The following is a 19,028-nucleotide window of genomic DNA, read 5'->3' as shown; positions in this document are numbered from 1 at the left end:
AGTAATTTCCTAATGTGACAGAAGTCTGCAAGGTGAATTGACTTTGGAGCTACTCATCTCTGCATTTGCAACAGGAAGGTACTGACCCTATTCAGCTACTTTTTCCAAAGTGTTTTAATATGGTGTGAATGAAAAAAAAAATCACGTTTCAGAATGATCAACTGAATTCTCTTCCAGTCAGTCCCAGAGGCTCAGGCTTCCCCATCAAGCCGATGAGGCTTACTGCAGGGGCAGGGAGGAACAGAACACTTCCTATTCTCTTCCAAAACCTTGAATTGGCAAAGTCAACTAACAGGTTTTTTAATATCTGTGTTTCGAGATTAATAAAGAGAACTGTGTCATTTAAGTTGTATAATTTCCATTTCATAGTTGTTATGCAAGCTCTGAACTTCCTAGGAGTCACAGTATTTTCCTATACAAGCAACTGTGCAAGGATCATGAAGCCATTGGCACCAAAATGCAGTCTTACACACTTGCAGGGGGGAAAAATCCCTGAACAGAAAAATCCTCACATTTAACTACTGAAAGCACCAAAGACACATTTGTTCTTCTGGGACGAATGGCTGGCGCTGTATTTATTTTCTGCTCCTCACCATCCCTCCCGAGGGAGCAGAGGGCACTGAGGGCAGCCCGTGAGGGGCCGCGCTGGGTTCCGCTCCCGGCCTGGGCCGCAGCACCGCGGCCCGGCGCTGGGAGGCTCCCGCCGCGCGCGCCTGCGCACGAGGCCGGCGGTGCCCGGATCCCTCCGCCGGGCGCAGCGCCCGCCCGGGAGTGCGTGCGGAGCCCCCCGGGCCGTGAGGGGCGGCGGGCGGGGGCTGCGCGGGGCCCGGCCCGGCCATGGCGGGGCGAAGGTGCGCGGGCGGCGCGGCCGCCCTGGCCGAGGCGCCGGGCTGCGGCGCGGCGGCGGCCGAGCCGGCCCGGGAGCTGTTCGAGGCCTGCAGGAACGGGGACGTGGAGCGGGTCAAGCGGCTGGTGCGGCCCGAGAACGTGAACAGCCGGGACACGGCGGGCAGGAAGTCCAGCCCGCTGCACTTCGCCGCAGGTACCGGGGCAGGGGGAGCCGGGCGGCAGTGCCGCCTCCCCGGGGCGCCGGGCTGGGCCGCGGGGGAGCGCCGGCAGCGCCGGGCCGCCCGGGCCTCGCCGCTCGGGCCGGGCGCAGCGCCGGGGTCCGAGCGCTCCGCCGGCCCCGAGCATCGGCCTCGGGCCCGAACCGGTGTCACCCACGCTGAGGGGTCAGCGAGCGGTACAGCTGTGTCTGCTCGCTTATTTCATTTTTCTTTTTTTTCTTTTTTTTTTTTTTTTAAACAAACCTCGTCTGGCTTTGAGGACAGATCTGGAGTGGGGTTTCTGCTGTTCGTGTTGTGACACGTGAGCTCTGACAGGGACACATGTCCCACGTACAGTTCTCATGGATTTCAGCGGGCCTGTGCATTTTCAGAATTGAACGCATGAAGGTGTTTGTCAGACAACACCGTTTCTAAGCTTTTTGCGTTCTTATCTTTGACAAATGGACTTTGTTAATTCAGGACGTAGGTAAGCAAACGCCTGACGTCACAGGACAACGGCTTTCACTGGCAGCTGGCCAGAAGATTGTATCCCACCTTTTCAGACAAAGACCTGACTATGACTCTTGTTTTCATGTTGGTTGTTTTGGTTTAATTACAGCCTTAGATGTAGGACTCCAGGGCTGACAGGCTGCAGAAAACAGCAGCTTCTTTTCAGCTAATCAATATGGGTAGTAGCAGAGATGTTTCTTTCTTTATTAGATTGTTTTGGTAAAGGTTTCTGCTTCAGGTGTCCTTTCCTCATGTTAAGAGAGCTTGACTCAGACTTAGGTCTAGGTTCTTGAAAGTCTTCTCAGGACAGCAGTATTTAATAAATTCAAAAAGCTTAATTGGCAAGAGAGCTCAGGAGACAACTTGACAACTTAAAATGTCAGAGGAAAATAAATTTTTGTAGCTAATTTTTTATATGCAGCAATCCTTCCTGTGCACTTATAGACTCTGAACTTCTAAACAACTGTGTATGTTTTAGAGCATTTGGGAGAAGTGAGGGGTAGGTTTTATTTATTTATTTGCTTTTGGTTAGTTTGGGGTTTTTTTCCCTAAGATGTTTCTCATTCACTATAATGATCTGTTTTATTTCTCTGAACAGGGGTGATCTGTCTTGACTTTAAATAACTCCTGATTTGTAGAAAGATTTTTCTTTTAAAATGTATAGCCATAGGTTCGTGTAGTTGTTAGATTTCTGAGGTTAAACATGTTGGTGTGTAAATGAGAGACACTGTTGTCATCCCGAGTCTTCTTCCAGCTTGCTACAGAGAAATTAATTGCTCCTCTCAGCGGCCTGTAGGAGATGCTGAGAGTTTCTGGTTAAATGGGACAGAAAACGCTTGTGTGATTTCTCTGAGGAACTCTCTGTACCCCTCAGGTCGAACTCTGCTGTTGTCAGCCCACCTGCACTAGGCTCTGTGTGAAAGGTGGACATAAGTAGCTCTTGGACTTGGGCCTGACTGGTTTTGTTTGGTTTTTGCCTTTCCCCTATTATTCACAGTTGGAATAATACTCACTTCTTTTGTCTTTGCCTCTGAAAGAGTCACATTCCAGGAAGTAAAAGCAAAAATCTGTTTTATTCTGGCTTTGTTTATCCTAGTTGTCTGGGTGTTCTTAGAAAATACATTACAAAACTTCTCTGACTAGTTTCATTCAGTTTCAAGATTTCTTTTATGGAGGAGTTGGAGCTGAAATACATAATGTCACCATGTTTTGTATTGCCCTTTTTTCCTTTTTTAGTGGCATTCTGGGTCTAAATTTGGGTTCTATTTTTTAAGTCTTTTCCCCGATCTTACTTAACAATTTAAAAAAAAAAATAAACCCAATTCCTCTTTTTTTATGTGTCAGTTTGTAAAGGCAGATTTTGAAGAAAAAGAAAAAAGCTTCAGGCTCTCCCTAGAAATGTGTCATTATCAAAAGTAATACATATTGGAGTTTTGCTGGAGGTTGCTCTTTGGATTTTGTAGTACACAACTGTGTGTGTGATAGTTAAGTTATCCTGAAGGTTTAGTCAAGAGCCCACCATCCTTCACAATAAAAGAGGCTCCATCCTCTCCCATCATAAACTGCATCTATTTCCTCAAGTCAGTCTTTTTCTTCACAGTGTGTGTCAAAGTATCACAAGGTTTTAAGGACTTGGCAGGTAAAATGCCCTTCCTGCAATCTAAATTTCATAAAATATATGAATACCCAAGGTAGGGGAGAAGAATTTGAGCTAAGTTCTTTCTGTTAGCTTTTTATCCCATCAGAAGTAGCTGAATGTGAGTTATAACCCACTGTGATTGTAATAAATACCTTTTTAAAATTATGCACAGTTGTACATTTTGTCTGTGATTAATAATTGCAAATTGTCAGCTAAAAATTTGTAACTTTCCAGGGAGCAAGTGCATTGAGCTGCTCAACTGTCACAGGTGATAGAAGATCGTCAGCTCGGGGTCCTGAGTAGCCAGCCTTTCTTGCTGGCAATTAAAACAAAGAGATCATGATGATAAGACCATTACCTTGCACAGTTGAAACGTGGTCTCTTGATAAAAGCCCAAGAGCTAAAGAAAACACCTACCTCTTAAAAATTACAGTGTTGGGGTTTTTTAAAGTGTTGAAATAGTTTTTACTGCAGCCAACTAATGGTGAAGAGGAGCTGTTGGAGTAGGCAGTGACTGCCTTCCCGTGATAGCAAAGGCTGCCCCTGCTTTCCACTCTCAGGAAAAACAGCAGAGGCAGAGACCATTGTGCAGTTTGGCCACTTCCTCTGTACTCATGCATCCTTTAGAAAGCAATGGGAAAATAATTCCCCTTCCATATATGGTGCCCTGTTGTGCAGATGCTTCCCCAAGGAAGTAAGGAATCCCTGCTGTGCGCTCGGGGCTGGAAAGAAGTTACAAAAATTGGTGTGATACAAATGAGTTCATTTCATGGACATCAAATTAGCTGCAGGGGTGTTGCTGTACTGAAGGTACTTTGTGAATAGATGCAGGCTTTGCTGAGAGAGAAGCTGTGGATTGCTCATGAATTGTATCTGATTGAACGTCTGTATTCAATAGAGGGAATTCTCTATGCCTAGAATAAGGTTTACTACAGCTGATTTTCAATTATGATGTTGATTTTCAATTATGATGTTGATTCCTGGTGAGGAATTTTACCTGTAAAAACGTGGCTTTACATCAATACCTTGAGGGGTGGGAATTGTTCTGTACAAGAATGAGTGGTTTAGCTGCCAGATATGTAATAAAGAATTTGATCAGAGTCTTGTGTAGCATGATTGCAGCAGTCCTGGAGAACATTTTTTGGTACTTAGAAGAAAATACCAAGCAGTCTGTCATCAAATTACAGTTTTGATTATGTGTTTGCAGGACTCGTGCACATGTGAATTTCTCTTCTGAGTAGTTCCTCAAAATAATTTAGTACATTTTGAGTATATATTCAAACTATAAACAGAATTTTTTGAAAGCTTGAGGAAACAAGAAAAATGTCAGGACACATTTAAGAAAAATAACAGTATTTATAATACTTAGAATAGCTGAACATATTGAAAAATGAGAAACATTATGCATATAATGTAATATAGACAATAAGACTGCATGGGTATAGCCACTAATAATTTTTTTGGCAGCAGAAATATGATTGCATGTGCAGTGAATATGAGTTACTGTGCCTGTGCAGATAAATTGGTTTTGCATGGACCATGTATCTGATCCAGTTCTCATCCCAAGTATTCTGAACTACTCTTCTCTGTTAGGACAGGCAGGGTGGGTAAGTGGCATGGTGAGACTCAAAAGTGAATTTGCTGTAGAGTCTGTGGTTCTGGCCTCATATGGAGATAGTAAAGCAAATATAGATACAGTTTGATGTCCTAGTTCATTTGCCAGATGTACAATAAACATATAAGTATGCCAGATACAGCTGAAATTGGAGGGAACCCTATCAAGATATTAATTGTTTCTGTAATCTTTAATATTACTTTTCTACTGAATTCAATCAAATTTTAAAGAATTTCAGAAACATCCTTAGTATATAAATGCTTCTTTAGCAAATACGCCAGTTGTGATTGTCTTTAGGAGTGGTCACTGTTACTGAAGTTTGTTGGTTTAATCTGCACATCTGGGGCAGGAATTTCTCTTCCCCCACCCTGAAGCCTTTTCTCCCTTTCCTCTTCCAGGTTTTGGTCGGAAGGATGTAGTTGAATATTTACTTCAAAGTGGTGCCAATGTCCACGCCCGGGATGATGGAGGCCTTATTCCTCTTCACAACGCCTGCTCCTTTGGCCATGCTGAAGTTGTCAATCTGCTCTTGCGGCACGGTGCAGATCCCAATGCTCGAGATAATTGGAATTACACTCCCCTTCATGAAGCTGCCATTAAGGGGAAGACAGATGTCTGCATTGGTAATTTTCTCCCACTCTTCCTGTGACTGACTCACTTGTTTTCACTGTAAAAAATCTAGAACCCTTTTAAGACCATTTTAACTCTATGGAGCTATGGCTGATACAAGGGTTAAAAGTAAACATCTTTCATAAACTTCAATACATATGTCACTGTTACAAGATACAGGTTTTTGGATCTTTTTTTATAGTTTTTTTATAAAGTCTACCTATTAAGGTTCATCATGGGGAAAGTGCTTTAAAGTGACGTGATGGAGCTAAATTCTCTTCTATTTCAGCCTAGACTCTTATGCTGCCTTTTGCTTCTGATCATAGTGCAGTGAGAAGAACAGAAGTGATCTTAATAATGGATTCATTCTGTCTTATGTGTAGCAGCTGTGTTAAATTAGTTAAGGATGGGAAAACTTCAATTATATTGACTACCTGTTTTACCTACACAGTTCTTAAGAGGAACTCTTTAAGGAGGAGGTAGAAAGTTAGACACATAGTCGAGACACATTTCTTGATTGTGTGGTTTGCTGCCATTTACTTTAAGAGAGCTGTAAAACTCTAGAGAGCTGTACAGATAACATTGCCTGTTTAACCTGAGTTCAGCATGCACAGCCTGCCACTACTGTCTGCAGGTTAGCACAGGACTTGGGGCAGCATGCTCTGGAGCTGATGGAAAATAGCTGAGTTTTGTGGTGGGTCGGTCACAAGCTTTCAAGTGAGATTTTCTCTTGTCGGTCTGTAGTTGTTCTCTTTCTGATCTGCTTTTTTCTCTGAAAATGTGTCTAGACATGTTTCATCAGAGACACTGGTCACAGATGACATTGCAGAATGCTGACATTAAAAATTGGAAAAAGGAAGTTAGAATGATTCTTTTGTTGTTTGCAGATGACAGTAATGTTATGTCTCATAAACTTTGTCTTGTAGAATTGTTTTCTCATGGAAAACTTTGGCATTTTTGCAGTGCTGTTGCAGCACGGTGCTGAACCAACCATCCGGAACACAGATGGCAGAACAGCTTTGGATTTAGCAGACCCGTCTGCAAAAGCAGTGCTGACTGGTAAGTGATAATCTTTAGATTCCTTTGGGACTGATGTTGAACTGATGTAACACAGTAGTTTGGAGCTTGTCTTTTTGATACTACTTTGACTTGTCTCTGGTTTATAATTCTAAATAGAATTCCCATATGGCTTTCATCATCTCAGTCATGGCATGGGTTCTGGATAGTTTATCATGCTAGTTCAATAATGAACTGTCAAATTTTTAGAGTCATAGAATGGCTTAGGTTGGAAGGGACCCTAAAGATCACATAATTCCAACCCCCTGTCATGGGCAGGAACATTGACTACACCAGGCTGCCCAGACCCCATCCAACATGGCCTTAAACACATCCAGAGGAAGGGAATCTACAACTTCTCTGGGCATCCTATTCCAATGCCTCACTACCCTCTGAGTAAAGAATTTCCTCCTAACATTTAGTCTAAATCTCTCCTCTTCCAGTTTGAGCACATTTCCCTTTGTCCTATCAATACCCACCTGTGTGAAAACTCACCCTTCCTCTTTTTTAAAAGCTCTCTTTAACAACTGAAAAGAGTACTTGTAAGTACTCTAGCACTTTTGGTCTCTAAAACTTTTGAAGAGGAGGATAAATATTGAACTGCACGTACAGATATTTATTTGATAGCTAAAGAAAGCCCTTTTGTCTTCTAGGTGAATACAAGAAAGATGAACTCTTAGAGAGTGCCAGGTATGTATGTTTGGAAAATAACTGGAATTAGTTGTATTTGCAGAATTTTGTGTAATTTATATATAGATATTTAGTCTTTGGAGCTTGCATTCCATCTAGATGCTAAGTTTTGCCTGTTTTCTGTGAATGAAGCTACAAAAGTAGTTCCATAAATGCATTTTTGTTCTCTCTTTAATGCTGGCAATGCAGATGGGAATGTGTTGCGTCAGATCTGTTGAATGTGAAAAATATAAAACCAGAAAAAGCTACTAAAAATTGGGATAAGAATATTTCTGCTCATTTCACATCTTGTTTTTCAGGAGTGGAAATGAGGAAAAGATGATGTCTCTTCTTACACCATTAAATGTTAACTGTCATGCAAGTGATGGCAGAAAGGTATTTTTGTTTAAAACTGATTTAAAAGTAGTTATCTCTTACATGATCCAGTTACTGTTTGATCAGATTTTAAAAATGTTAAACATAAAATCTACTTTCTTCACTGTATGCGGGAAAAATAAGATTCCACCTCTCTAGTAGCCAGCTGAGGGGTTGTTTTTTTTTTTTGTTTTTTAATCTTAAAAGGACTATGCAAGTAATTCTATATAGGATCAATAAACAAACTCCTCAGTTGAAGCTTCTGCTTGACCTTCATATCTGCAGTGATAAAGAAGCGAGGACTTTGCACAGATTTTTGTCCCTGTCAGGGAGAAATACACAGGTGCTTTATTTGACATAAGCAGCCCTTAGGCAAGTTGCTGCTCCTGATGCAGGAGCAAGCTGCTCATTGCTGTAAGTAATGGTAAAGAAAGACATAAAAATGTTCAGAATCTCCATTCTGAAAAGCCCTGAGTCTTCTGGTTTCAGCCTCTAGCCTACAGAAGGTTCAGGTTATTGAGTATCACTTTTTGGCATTATTATTCTCATTAAGTATTTGTACTTATTCACCCAAGTTTTGATTTAGTTACTTCCCCTTTGTGAAGCTTTGTGGTAAGATACTGGGATCTCCAAAACACTGATGCATCTCTGTTTTCTCATCTGGTTATGAGGCTCATCCTCTAGGAACTGTAGAAATCTGGTTCAGTGGATGGGTTTGTAAATGCAGAGGATAAGATTCCTCCTCACTAATTTGTAACTCTGCCTTTAGTGCTGCTGATGCTCTTGAATGCATTTGCTAGAAAAGATCCTAGAGCAGTTAGTTATCTGTCTGCTCTCTGGAGGGTGAGAGTTTAGAAGAGATGAAATTTCCCCCACACCCTGCTCACTGCATTCACAAACGTGGATAACAGTCCCTCTTGATAATTTTCAAACTTACTTCACTGATTGGCAGAGAGACTTCTTCATAGTTTAACAGTCATTGTTGCTAATGGTCTTCCTACTTCCCCTTTCACAAGGATATAGTTTGTGCCAGCAAAGTATTTATAGCTATGGTAGGCTAAAAAACCAAAAGTGGCCTTTGTATTAGTGATGGAGTAAATTTGGGATTTGTGTTCATGTTGACTTCAAGAGTAGTCGGTCAACAGTGAACATAGTTATCAAATGTCTGATTCAAGCACTCTGGGATTTTTTTAAGCTTGTAAGTCTTGAAGGACTTCATCATTTAATACTGTTAACAAGTTGTGAAAAAATAAATAGAAACTCAACCTTGATTTTGTGTTACTGACTCATTCTGCATTCTCTTGTTTCAGTCTACTCCATTGCATTTAGCAGCTGGGTATAACCGTGTGAAAATAGTCCAGCTCTTACTGCAGCATGGAGCTGATGTGCACGCTAAGGATAAAGGGTAGGTTCCTTTTTCCCTTTGTTCAGAATAAACAAAATCCATTTTGAGGTGAAGTAAAGAGCAGTAATACTGTTTTAAGCACAGAGAATTTCCAACTTTAGACTGTTCTGTAACCTTTAACCTTTCTGTTGTGACAAAAATGCGAATTGATTAGTTTTCACAAGAGAAGATATTACATCATTGTTCTTGTGAAAAGGGATATAATTAGGGTCACTCCTGAGCATCCCCTGCAGATAGTTGTTCCTGCTTAGGATTCCAAGTCTGAGTGGAATCATTTCATCTGCACTGATACGATGCAATTCACTTCTCATCTTCTGATTGTTTTAGATGCTTATTGTTCTGATAAATGCTGATGGGATTTTCTGGTTTCTTCTTCAGCTTCTTACTTCCCCATAGTTTCATTTGAACATTTGTCATATAATTTTTGTAAAATGTTCAATATGAAGCATAGTACCAGTTGCAATGTGTTTGATGCATTTGAAATTAATATATGTGTATTCTGAACTAATCATCCTTCTCCTTTTTCTTCTATGTAGAGATCTGGTACCACTTCACAATGCCTGTTCCTATGGTCATTACGAAGTAACAGAGCTTCTAGTAAAGGTTGGTCTTTGAAGAGATCAAATTGCATATTATTAAATAAGAACAGTTTATAATAGACTAATACAAGTTGCATATTTTTTTATTTTGTATGTAGATTTACAAAACTTAATAATAAATTGCTTTTGCTCTACATGATAGTGATTATTAAGCTGGAGCTACAGAATCTTCTGCTTGCAAGGAAGCTTTTTCTTTATAAATGTGCTTTCTGTTTTTAACTCTCTCTGCTCCAAAGTTGAATATTTTCATACCACCAAGTAAGTACTGCTTATCTCAATCTTTCTACACTCACCAACAAATAAAAAATGAAGCACCAAAAAAACTCCTACAAGCTGAGTAATTTTTTGAGTTTGACAGTAGAAGAATATTTTAGAAGACGAAGCAATAAGAGATGTTTTAAAAGAATATTAAAAAGATAAAGATAAGGTAAAGATAGTAAATGTTTTAAAACTAAAGAGCAGTCAGTCTTTTCAGGAAATTAACTTTACAGCATTGGTTCTGGCCCTGAATTGTAGCTTTTACCCCAAAGAAAGAGAAACCTGTCAATTTTCCTAACAAAAGGGAACTCTTGGAACTGAAGCAGTGTATCTGGATTATGTTAGTCTTGAAGATAAGTATGATACACTTTAAACTAGTGGCTTGAAGATGTGGGCTGCAGCATAATATGTGTACTCCACCAAAGGAGTTTTGAGCTGTGCCTATTCTCAGCTGCCACAGCAAATCAAGATTGTTATAACAACTGAGAATGTTCTGTTGTCTAACTCCAGACATTTGGCTGCTCAGAGAATAGCTCTTGTTCTGCTATGTGTGTTTCAGTCCCCCACTAATTCCGTGTATCTTTCTACTTGTTTAGCAAAAAATTTTGCAAAAGAACCTATTGAAATAAGCTTACATTGCCGTGAATATAAATAGTCATGATTTTTTTTTACTTCAGGGGCCAGTTGTAAAGTGAATTTTTACAGTGGTGGTACTAGACACAGCCCCACAAATGAACTTTTGACTATACACTACTGTGTGTCTAACTGTTTATCTAGAGTTGTGTTCTATATTGGATTTCTGCTCTAGAAAATTCTGAATTACTTTTTGCAAAGCTATACATCTTTAAGAGAAGCCGTGGGAAAGAGCATGTACTTGCTTATAGACTGAACTTGAAGTACAATCAAAATGTTATTGGAGAAGAATTACACATACATTACTCATCCAGGAGTATTACTTGTAGAATCTTGTACTTAAATGTTTTGAATTAAAATTGAGTGCCCATCTCAGTTGAGATACCGTGGCATTCATATCTTGGGGTTTATTCACAGAACTTGTATTTATCTTAGTACATCTGGTCACTCTAGACATTTTCTAGAGCTGCAAAGAACTAGAGCTTGTTCACAGGTGATTAGGAGAATGTGAATATTTCTCTTTCTCTGATTTGACCTGTAGCAGATCTCTTTTCCTTTTTGAAATAAGCCTGAAAAGACTAGCTAGCCTTTGGATTCTTTGATTGTACCTGTGGGACACCAGGTGATTAAAAACCACAATGTGCTGAAATGTTGTGTTAGATTGAAAATTAGTGTCTTGGAAACAGTTTGCATATAAGCATTGATTTTTATTTTAACAGTCTACTGTATTAAAACTAATAACATAGTCTTTTTCTAACGTCCTGGTTTTGATTGCATCTTTTTTTACCCCTTTCCCTTTCAAGCATGGAGCATGTGTGAATGCAATGGATCTGTGGCAATTCACTCCTCTGCATGAAGCAGCTTCTAAGAACAGGGTGGAAGTATGTTCTCTTTTGTTAAGTTATGGTGCTGACCCAACACTCTTGAACTGTCACAACAAAAGCACCATTGATTTGGCTCCAACACCCCAATTAAAAGAACGATTAGCATGTGAGTATCAAGTGGGATCAGTTCTGCAGTTACAGCTTGTAATGTGTAATTAGATTCCCTAGACAGTGACCAGCCAGAAACCAGATTTGGAAAATGCTTATGCTTTAACAGTAATTGTGCAATGTTGCACAGTATATTTCACTGTTTATAATTTGAAACTGCTGTATTTTCTGAATGAAGGGATTTAAAAGACTTTTACTGTCAGTTTTATAGTCAAGTGGTTGTGATGGGTTTTGTAGCTTTTCTCCCTATTAAATGCTTTCCCTCATGACCTTGCCAGTACACTTTCATATCCCATACTTGTTCCTGTCATTGCATCAAGATTGTTGAAATATTAATTTTTATTCCACAGTTTTTTCTTTGAAGAAAAGAGTAACTGTTTAGAATGCTGAATACATTTGAGTGTGCCACAATCACTGAAAGTTGAAAAAAACTGATGAAGGGCATTGATTTTTGTCTAGCAAACTGGAAGAGTGAAAAGAGTGAACTCAGATTCTGTCTTTGAGTGGTTAAAACAATAACTTTCTGGGATATTTACAAAAATTGTCAGTAAATACTACACTAGTAGTAGTATTTATTCATGAAAGCATCTAGAAATTATTTTCCAGAAATAGGTCAGAAGTAGAGATTTTTATATGCCTGAGTTAGTACCTGTGTGAACAGTAGAACCTACAGAGAGGTGAGTGAAATAGGTCTTGTGCAGCCAGTTTGGATGTTGTTTGGCTTTGGTTTAGAAACAAAGCCAAAGTTGTGTAGTGTTTTGACTTAACTAAAAGGTTCTGTCAATTGATGTAATAGCTTGAGTCAGACTTGGAAATGTGTGCTCCATGGTCTGCTGAATACAATTAATTTCTTTTTTTTTAACTGAAAGAAGCAATTCTCTTGATCCTTTTTGAGCCAAGGAGTGTAACCCTCTGCTATGTATTTCTTTGTTTTTTAAGATGAATTCAAAGGTCACTCACTGCTGCAGGCTGCAAGAGAATCAGATGTAGCTCGTATAAAGAAACATCTTTCTTTGGAAACAGTGAACTTCAAACATCCTCAGACACATGAGACAGCATTGGTAATATCTCAGGATTTATTAATGGCTTTGTATATATTGTGGCTAACCTAAGCACACTAGGTAATACTTTAGCAATAAATACTGCAGTGTCAAGTGTTGTAATTCACACCAACCTGGAATACACAGTGTCTAGCTAAGCAAATAACACTGACTGATATTTTGTTCTTAATGTTAAGACTAACATAAATTATTTAGGCCTGTTTAGATTGTCTAAATGACTGGGTTTTGTAGGATAGTCTTATCTTAAGCAACAGCAAGCTATATGTGCTAGCTTTGTTTTGATGGTTTCCAGCAGTTATTAGAAAGGGGAGTTCTTGAAAATACCAGAGTAAATCCAAAAGCCCATTAATCTTCCAAATTAATAAGCGTCTGAGGGTTTGGGGGATTTTTTTCTGTTGTCTTTGTATGCCACCAGCTCTTAACTGCCTGCTGATCAGCAAAACCTGCATATTGCTTGCTGGTTGTTAATTGTAAACTTTTTCATGTTTACAGCACTGTGCTGCTGCATCTCCATATCCTAAGAGGAAACAAGTATGTGAATTGCTGCTGAGGAAAGGAGCCAATATCAATGAAAAAACAAAAGAGTGAGTGGTTACAAATGAATGCTCTTAACTGTTTGCTTAGAAGATTTTGCAAAATACATTTTGAATTATTCTTTTTTTTTTTTTTTAAGCTTCTTGACTCCTCTGCATGTGGCATCAGAAAAAGCTCATAATGATGTTGTTGAAGTAGTTGTGAAACATGAAGCTAAGGTATGAGTATCATACTTTTGTTGACATTCATGTACTGTACAGGTTTTCACACCATGAGAGTGGAAGGTTTGGTAAAATAATTTGTTTTGGAAGGTTCTAGATTTGGAGACTTCAGCTACAGGCCATCAATCCATCAGTACAGCCCTGTACATAACAAAATCATCATTGGTTTGGTCCTATTTTTTAAGAAGTGAGGACGTAGTTCTCTCTGGGAAAGGAAAACTTTCAAAGTGTCTTATTCAATGTTTCATTGTCCAGCAGGAATAATGGAATACATGAGAAAAAAATGTGGGGGGTATATATGAACAGCAAGAAGCTAAACTGAACTGTGTGACAGACTTTACATGGTGTTGTATGCAGTAAAAAGTAAAATTAAAGCAAAATGGTAATTCATAATACAATGTTTAGTTCAAACTTCCACAGAAAGAAAATGTGGAAAGGAGAGACTTTGTAGTGCTTGAAGCCTCCAAGATTGAGTTGAATCTCTCTCATAGAAATTTGATTGTAGCCTGACTGTATGAAGTTTTCCAAAACCAGAGGAAGAGAAGGGAATGAAAGTAGGGTTTAGGTGCAGAGTTTTAAATTGCTGAATACACTTTGACTGAGCCAACAGATAGGAAGCCCTCAGGCTGAGAAACCACAATAAGCCAATGCAAGGTAGAAGCTGTTCTACACGTTAGCATTGAAGTTAGTACTGCGAGGAGCAAAATAGTGAATTACTCCTGTTTGTGGTAAAAATGCAGTGGATAATTCCCATGCCTCTAAAAGGGGGCTACTTTATGAACTGTTTTTGTTTGAAATGTCATCACCTTTGGAAATATACTAAATAAGTTATTTTTATTAGTGTAAGGATGCTACTTGTGAAATGTTCCCAGTCAGCAATGAAAACATCTTAATACCAACTTGATGGTGGTATTTCTTGTCTGTGTTATTTTTTAGGTTAATGCATTAGATAATCTTGGCCAGACCTCTCTTCATAGAGCAGCACATTGTGGTCATCTTCAGACATGCAGGTTGCTGCTGAGTTCTGGATGTGATCCTTCCATCGTGTCTCTGCAAGGCTTTACAGCCTTACAAATGGGGACTGAAAGTGTGCAACAGCTACTACAAGGTATGCTGAGTTATTCAGAATCCACTGAGGTGCTTTGTTTCACTTGCTGTTCCAAGTGCTGCCAAAGAATAGTGAAGACTAGTCAACAAAAAAAAATGTTCTATGAAAGACAGTTCTAGGTGATGTTTTACTTTCTACTTAACAATATAATTTACTGTCTGAATAATCAGATATGAAGATTTGTGGTATAGTCACCTGGAATAATTTTATTAAAATCCTGACATAGGGTGGGGGGAATCTTGAAACTAGAAAATGAGTTTCTAAAACACAAAATGCTTGATTTGCATTTGTGAGTGGAGGCAACCGTGTAGGTGGATTTTCAAGAGTAAGGTTTGGACATTATAATACATACATAAACTTGATCTGGTCTAATTCTGAAACAGAAATAAGAATGCTTTGTTGGTTCCACAATATTCCAAAACATACAGGAAGCATGCTGCTGAACTTAACTTCCCATTAGCTAATGGTTAAACACCATTAGCTCTAGCAGCTATAGTTGTAGATAGTAAACAGAGACAAAACTTGTCAGTAATTAGTTAACTTTATTTCAAGGATTTCCCTTTAAAAAAGCTCAAGTTATTTCCTGTCTTAACAAATTTCTTCAACTGCCTACATTTAACCTGTCATGCAATCTCATTTATTTTGCAGAAGGTATCCCATTAGGTAATTCTGATGCAGATCGACAGTTGCTGGAGGCTGCAAAGGCTGGAGATGTGGATACCGTAAAAGTAAGCTTAAACCTCTCCTTAAACAGAAGAGGGAATTGGTCATGGTTTAACCTCTGCCAACAACCGAGCCCCACACAGATGCTTGGTCAATTTCCCCCCAGCAGGATCAGGAGAGAATCAGAAGGGTAAAAGCTGGAAAACTCGAGGGCTGAGATTAAGGCAGCTTAATAGAGAAAACAAAAGCCACGCGCACAAGCAAAGTAGAGCAAGGAGTTATTTCACTACTTCCCATGGGCAGGCAGGTGTTCAGCCATCCCCAGGAGAGCAGGGCCCCATCTTGGGTAACAGTGACTTCAGAAGACAAACTCCATCACTACAAATGTTCCCTCCTTCCTCCTTGTTCCCCCAGTTTATGTACTGAGCATGATGCCATCTGCTCTGGAGCAGCCCTTTGGTCAGTTGGGGTCACCTGTCCTGGCTGTGTCTCCCCCCAGCCTCCTGGCCAGCGCAGCAGCACGAAAAGGCCTTGGCTCTGTCTGAGCCCTGCTCAGCAATGACAACAACATGTCTGTATTATCAGCCCTGTGTGCAGCACAAATCCAAAACTCAGCCCCATACCAGCCACTGTGAAGAAAATTAACTCCACCCCAGCCAAAGTAGCACAGAATTATATGCCAGTGTATAATTTCTCAAAGCAAGCAATCAAACAATCCTTCACTGACTGCTTTAGAATTATGATCGGTCCTAAAACCTTTGTATTGCACAATCACTACAGATTGCAGAATACAATATTCATCACCTCCAGATGCCTTATATAAAAAGCATTAATTGAAGTTAGAGGTGTGGATATGGGGGCAGGTGGATTTTTTCCTCAGGATGAAATCTGTAAAAAGTAAAGACTGTAAAAATACTGTTTCTTTATTGAAAACAGTTATGCAAAATTAGATGTGTATAACAATATTCTATGACTAAATTAGAATTGTCAACACTACATATAGTGACATGTTTTGTTTGGGGAACTTCACAGAAGCTGTGTACAGTCCAGAGTGTGAACTGCAGAGATATTGAAGGACGTCAGTCTACACCACTTCATTTTGCAGCTGGATACAACAGAGTATCTGTTGTGGAGTATCTTCTTCAGCATGGAGCTGATGTACATGCAAAAGATAAGGGGTAAATGCTTGAATATGTATTTTCTTGGCAATTGTAATTGGTCGTATCTATCAGCTTTTGAATATTGCTAGCTGATAAGCATCCCGTTTTTCTTAAGACGTATTTTTATTTTCATGGAAACTTCTGTTAGAATGAAGATGTTAAGAATATCCAAAAGCATTTGCAGTACTTAATATTAGAGCATCAAGAATTTCTCTGGCCTTGTGCTCTTACTTCTCTTTAGTGCCTTGCTGATTTAAGTTTTTACTGCAGTAGGGATTCCTACTATATTAGACTGTTGGGGGGGGGAGGGAAATAATTTGTTAGGGTTTGATATGGTCAAAGATGTATTTATTTTAAGTTTATATTGTTGTTGAAAAAATACTCTGTTTTTAAAGATAGTTTTTCTCTTCTTCTGTTTCCAGAGGACTTGTCCCTTTACATAACGCCTGCTCATATGGTCACTATGAAGTTGCAGAGCTGTTGGTTAAACATGGTGCTGTTGTCAATGTAGCTGACTTGTGGAAATTCACTCCCTTGCATGAAGCTGCAGCAAAAGGAAAATACGAGATTTGCAAACTCCTGTTACAGGTATTACATATGCTGGAGGGAGGTACATTTCTTTCTCGTTCACTTTCAAAGTCCATTTAAGTTTCAGAAATTGATTTGTTGTTACTAAATTATTGTAGTTAAATGTTTTTAGTAAAAGGGATACTGTTAGTACCTGTGTTGGCCTTTTTCACACAGTAAATGGAAGGCTCTCTGCAGGATTCCAATATGTGTCAGAATACTTGCTCAACAAGGCATTAGATGCCTAAGATGCATCATGTTTATTTTACTGACATCCTTACCACCTGTTTTTGGTGTGCACAGCATGGAGCTGACCCTACAAAGAAAAACAGGGATGGAAATACTCCTCTAGACCTTGTTAAAGATGGTGATACTGATATTCAAGACCTGCTTAGAGGAGATGCAGCTCTCCTAGATGCTGCAAAGAAAGGTTGTTTGGCCCGAGTAAAAAAGCTCTGTTCACCTGACAATGTCAACTGTCGGGACACACAAGGACGGCATTCTACACCACTACATTTAGCAGGTCAGTGCTCTAATTAACTAGTGATTGGTTACTAATTACTGCGGCTGAACTTTCTATGTCTGCACAAGTTGTAGTGTAGCCTCAAGCTGGAGGATTCTGTACCTTTTCTTTAAAAAAATTAGATTCTTATGCATATTAATTTTGGGTTGCTTTTCAAACTGTTTAATTATTTTCCTGTTCTGTCTAGCCAGAGAGGGTCTTTTATTGTTTTTTGACAGGTTTTAAAACCAAATACTCTTAAGGTAATGCTGTCCTTCATAGTAGGTATTGCACTGTCTTCACTGGTACTGACAATTTAATTTACTTTCAAGTAATTTAAGTTAATTATTAACTTCTCCACAGCCTGTTGGGGATGGCGTTTTAATTCTATTCATTCTGTCCTTCTGCAATTCCAGCTGGTTACAATAATTTGGAGGTTGCAGAATACCTGTTGCAGCATGGAGCAGATGTGAATGCACAGGATAAAGGAGGCTTGATTCCTCTGCATAATGCAGCATCTTATGGGGTAAATAGCTCAAACTTTCTGAGACTTTATTTATTTTTTTTAAAATGGTACATTTCATTGACAGCATTTTGAGCCTCTGTAGAATGCTTTTGCTGTTGAGTTATAGTACAATCTTATTTGTAAGACACAGAATGAATAATTAGATCACAGCTTATGTTGTAGGTAAAGACTCATAAATCTGTAAAGTCACGAATGGAGTTTTCTGACCACGAATGCCTAAAAAGCCAGCAGGCTGAAAGGTGTTCTGTAAAATGCCTTTCCTTACCTGTGCTAGTCAGATTTTATCAAGAAGATCTCACTTTCACTTATATGAATGCTGTTGAGACAGCAGTTGTTTTTGTGAACTTCCTGAATCTTTGTCCCTGAATCAAGTCTTTAACCAAAACAGTTGGAGAACTTTCCAAACTGGAAGTTCAGAATCAGTTTTTTTTTCCTTCAGATTCCTCTGGATTTGGAATTTTGTTTTACTCTATCCTTTTTTCACAAGAGAACAAATCTTACTTACCTTTTTACTGATATGTCATAGGTGAGGAAGAAAACACCTTGCTTTAATACTTTCTAAAATCATAATTAAATGCATTCTAAGAAAATTCAGAATTATTCTGATTACAGAGAAATAACAGTAATAGTTCTGAATTATTTTAGTACACTGTGGTACCTTGGAATTTAACAGGTGTTTTTAACTTTTCCAGCATGTTGATGTAGCAGCTTTACTTATAAAATATAATGCATGTGTGAATGCTACAGACAAATGGGCTTTCACACCACTTCATGAAGCAGCCCAGAAAGGAAGGACTCAGCTCTGTGCCTTGTTACTGGCACATGGGGCTGACCCTACTCTGAAAAACCAAGAAGGACAAACACCATTGGACCTGGTCACTGTAAGTGATGGGGCTCCTCTTGGGAAATCCATACTTACTTATGTGTGACACCTCATTTAAAACTATCCTTTAGAAAAACAGTAATGCAACCACTTCTGCAAAATTAAAAATACTGTGGTTTCTGTGGGGTTTGTATATGCCTGGCAAGGGAAGTCAATAGAGCTTTATAAATTTTCTTTAAATAATTTCTTGCTTTAGGCATCTTATTTCAGTATGGACTAGGGGTGAAAAAACCTCAGAATGCTAACAAAGTGAATTAATGGGTCTAATCTGATGCTTTGAATTCAGGGCTTATAGTTTGACTAATACAAAAATTATGACAATAAAATATAAGCAAACTTTGTAGCAGCATAAATGTAAGAAACTATCTGTCTGTTAAATTCTTAGGGGTATTCTTTC

General features: G+C 39.1%; 1 protein-coding gene across 1 annotated transcript in view; it reads left to right on the top strand.

The window, feature by feature from the left end:
• The first annotated feature begins 722 nt into the window (after positions 1-722).
• TNKS2 (tankyrase 2) overlaps positions 723-19,028 on the top strand; it is a 28,858-nt gene continuing 10,552 nt past the window's right edge. The window contains exons 1-18 of the mRNA XM_054636918.2: positions 723-1,042; positions 5,209-5,433; positions 6,383-6,478; positions 7,129-7,165; positions 7,465-7,540; positions 8,830-8,924; positions 9,461-9,527; positions 11,218-11,404; positions 12,346-12,467; positions 12,960-13,051; positions 13,141-13,219; positions 14,159-14,330; positions 14,979-15,058; positions 16,026-16,171; positions 16,576-16,741; positions 17,024-17,243; positions 17,639-17,748; positions 18,441-18,629. Of these exons, the coding sequence (XP_054492893.1) occupies positions 838-1,042; positions 5,209-5,433; positions 6,383-6,478; positions 7,129-7,165; positions 7,465-7,540; positions 8,830-8,924; positions 9,461-9,527; positions 11,218-11,404; positions 12,346-12,467; positions 12,960-13,051; positions 13,141-13,219; positions 14,159-14,330; positions 14,979-15,058; positions 16,026-16,171; positions 16,576-16,741; positions 17,024-17,243; positions 17,639-17,748; positions 18,441-18,629 (2,364 nt within the window). The 5' untranslated portion in view covers positions 723-837. The remainder of the gene's footprint in view (positions 1,043-5,208; positions 5,434-6,382; positions 6,479-7,128; positions 7,166-7,464; positions 7,541-8,829; positions 8,925-9,460; positions 9,528-11,217; positions 11,405-12,345; positions 12,468-12,959; positions 13,052-13,140; positions 13,220-14,158; positions 14,331-14,978; positions 15,059-16,025; positions 16,172-16,575; positions 16,742-17,023; positions 17,244-17,638; positions 17,749-18,440; positions 18,630-19,028) is intronic.

Source organism: Agelaius phoeniceus, chromosome 9 (genome assembly GCF_051311805.1).
Source record: "Agelaius phoeniceus isolate bAgePho1 chromosome 9, bAgePho1.hap1, whole genome shotgun sequence".
Classification (NCBI taxonomy): Eukaryota; Metazoa; Chordata; class Aves; order Passeriformes; family Icteridae; genus Agelaius; species Agelaius phoeniceus.
Note: the sequence above shows the minus strand (reverse complement) of the source record. Positions and strands in the feature narration are given on the sequence as shown.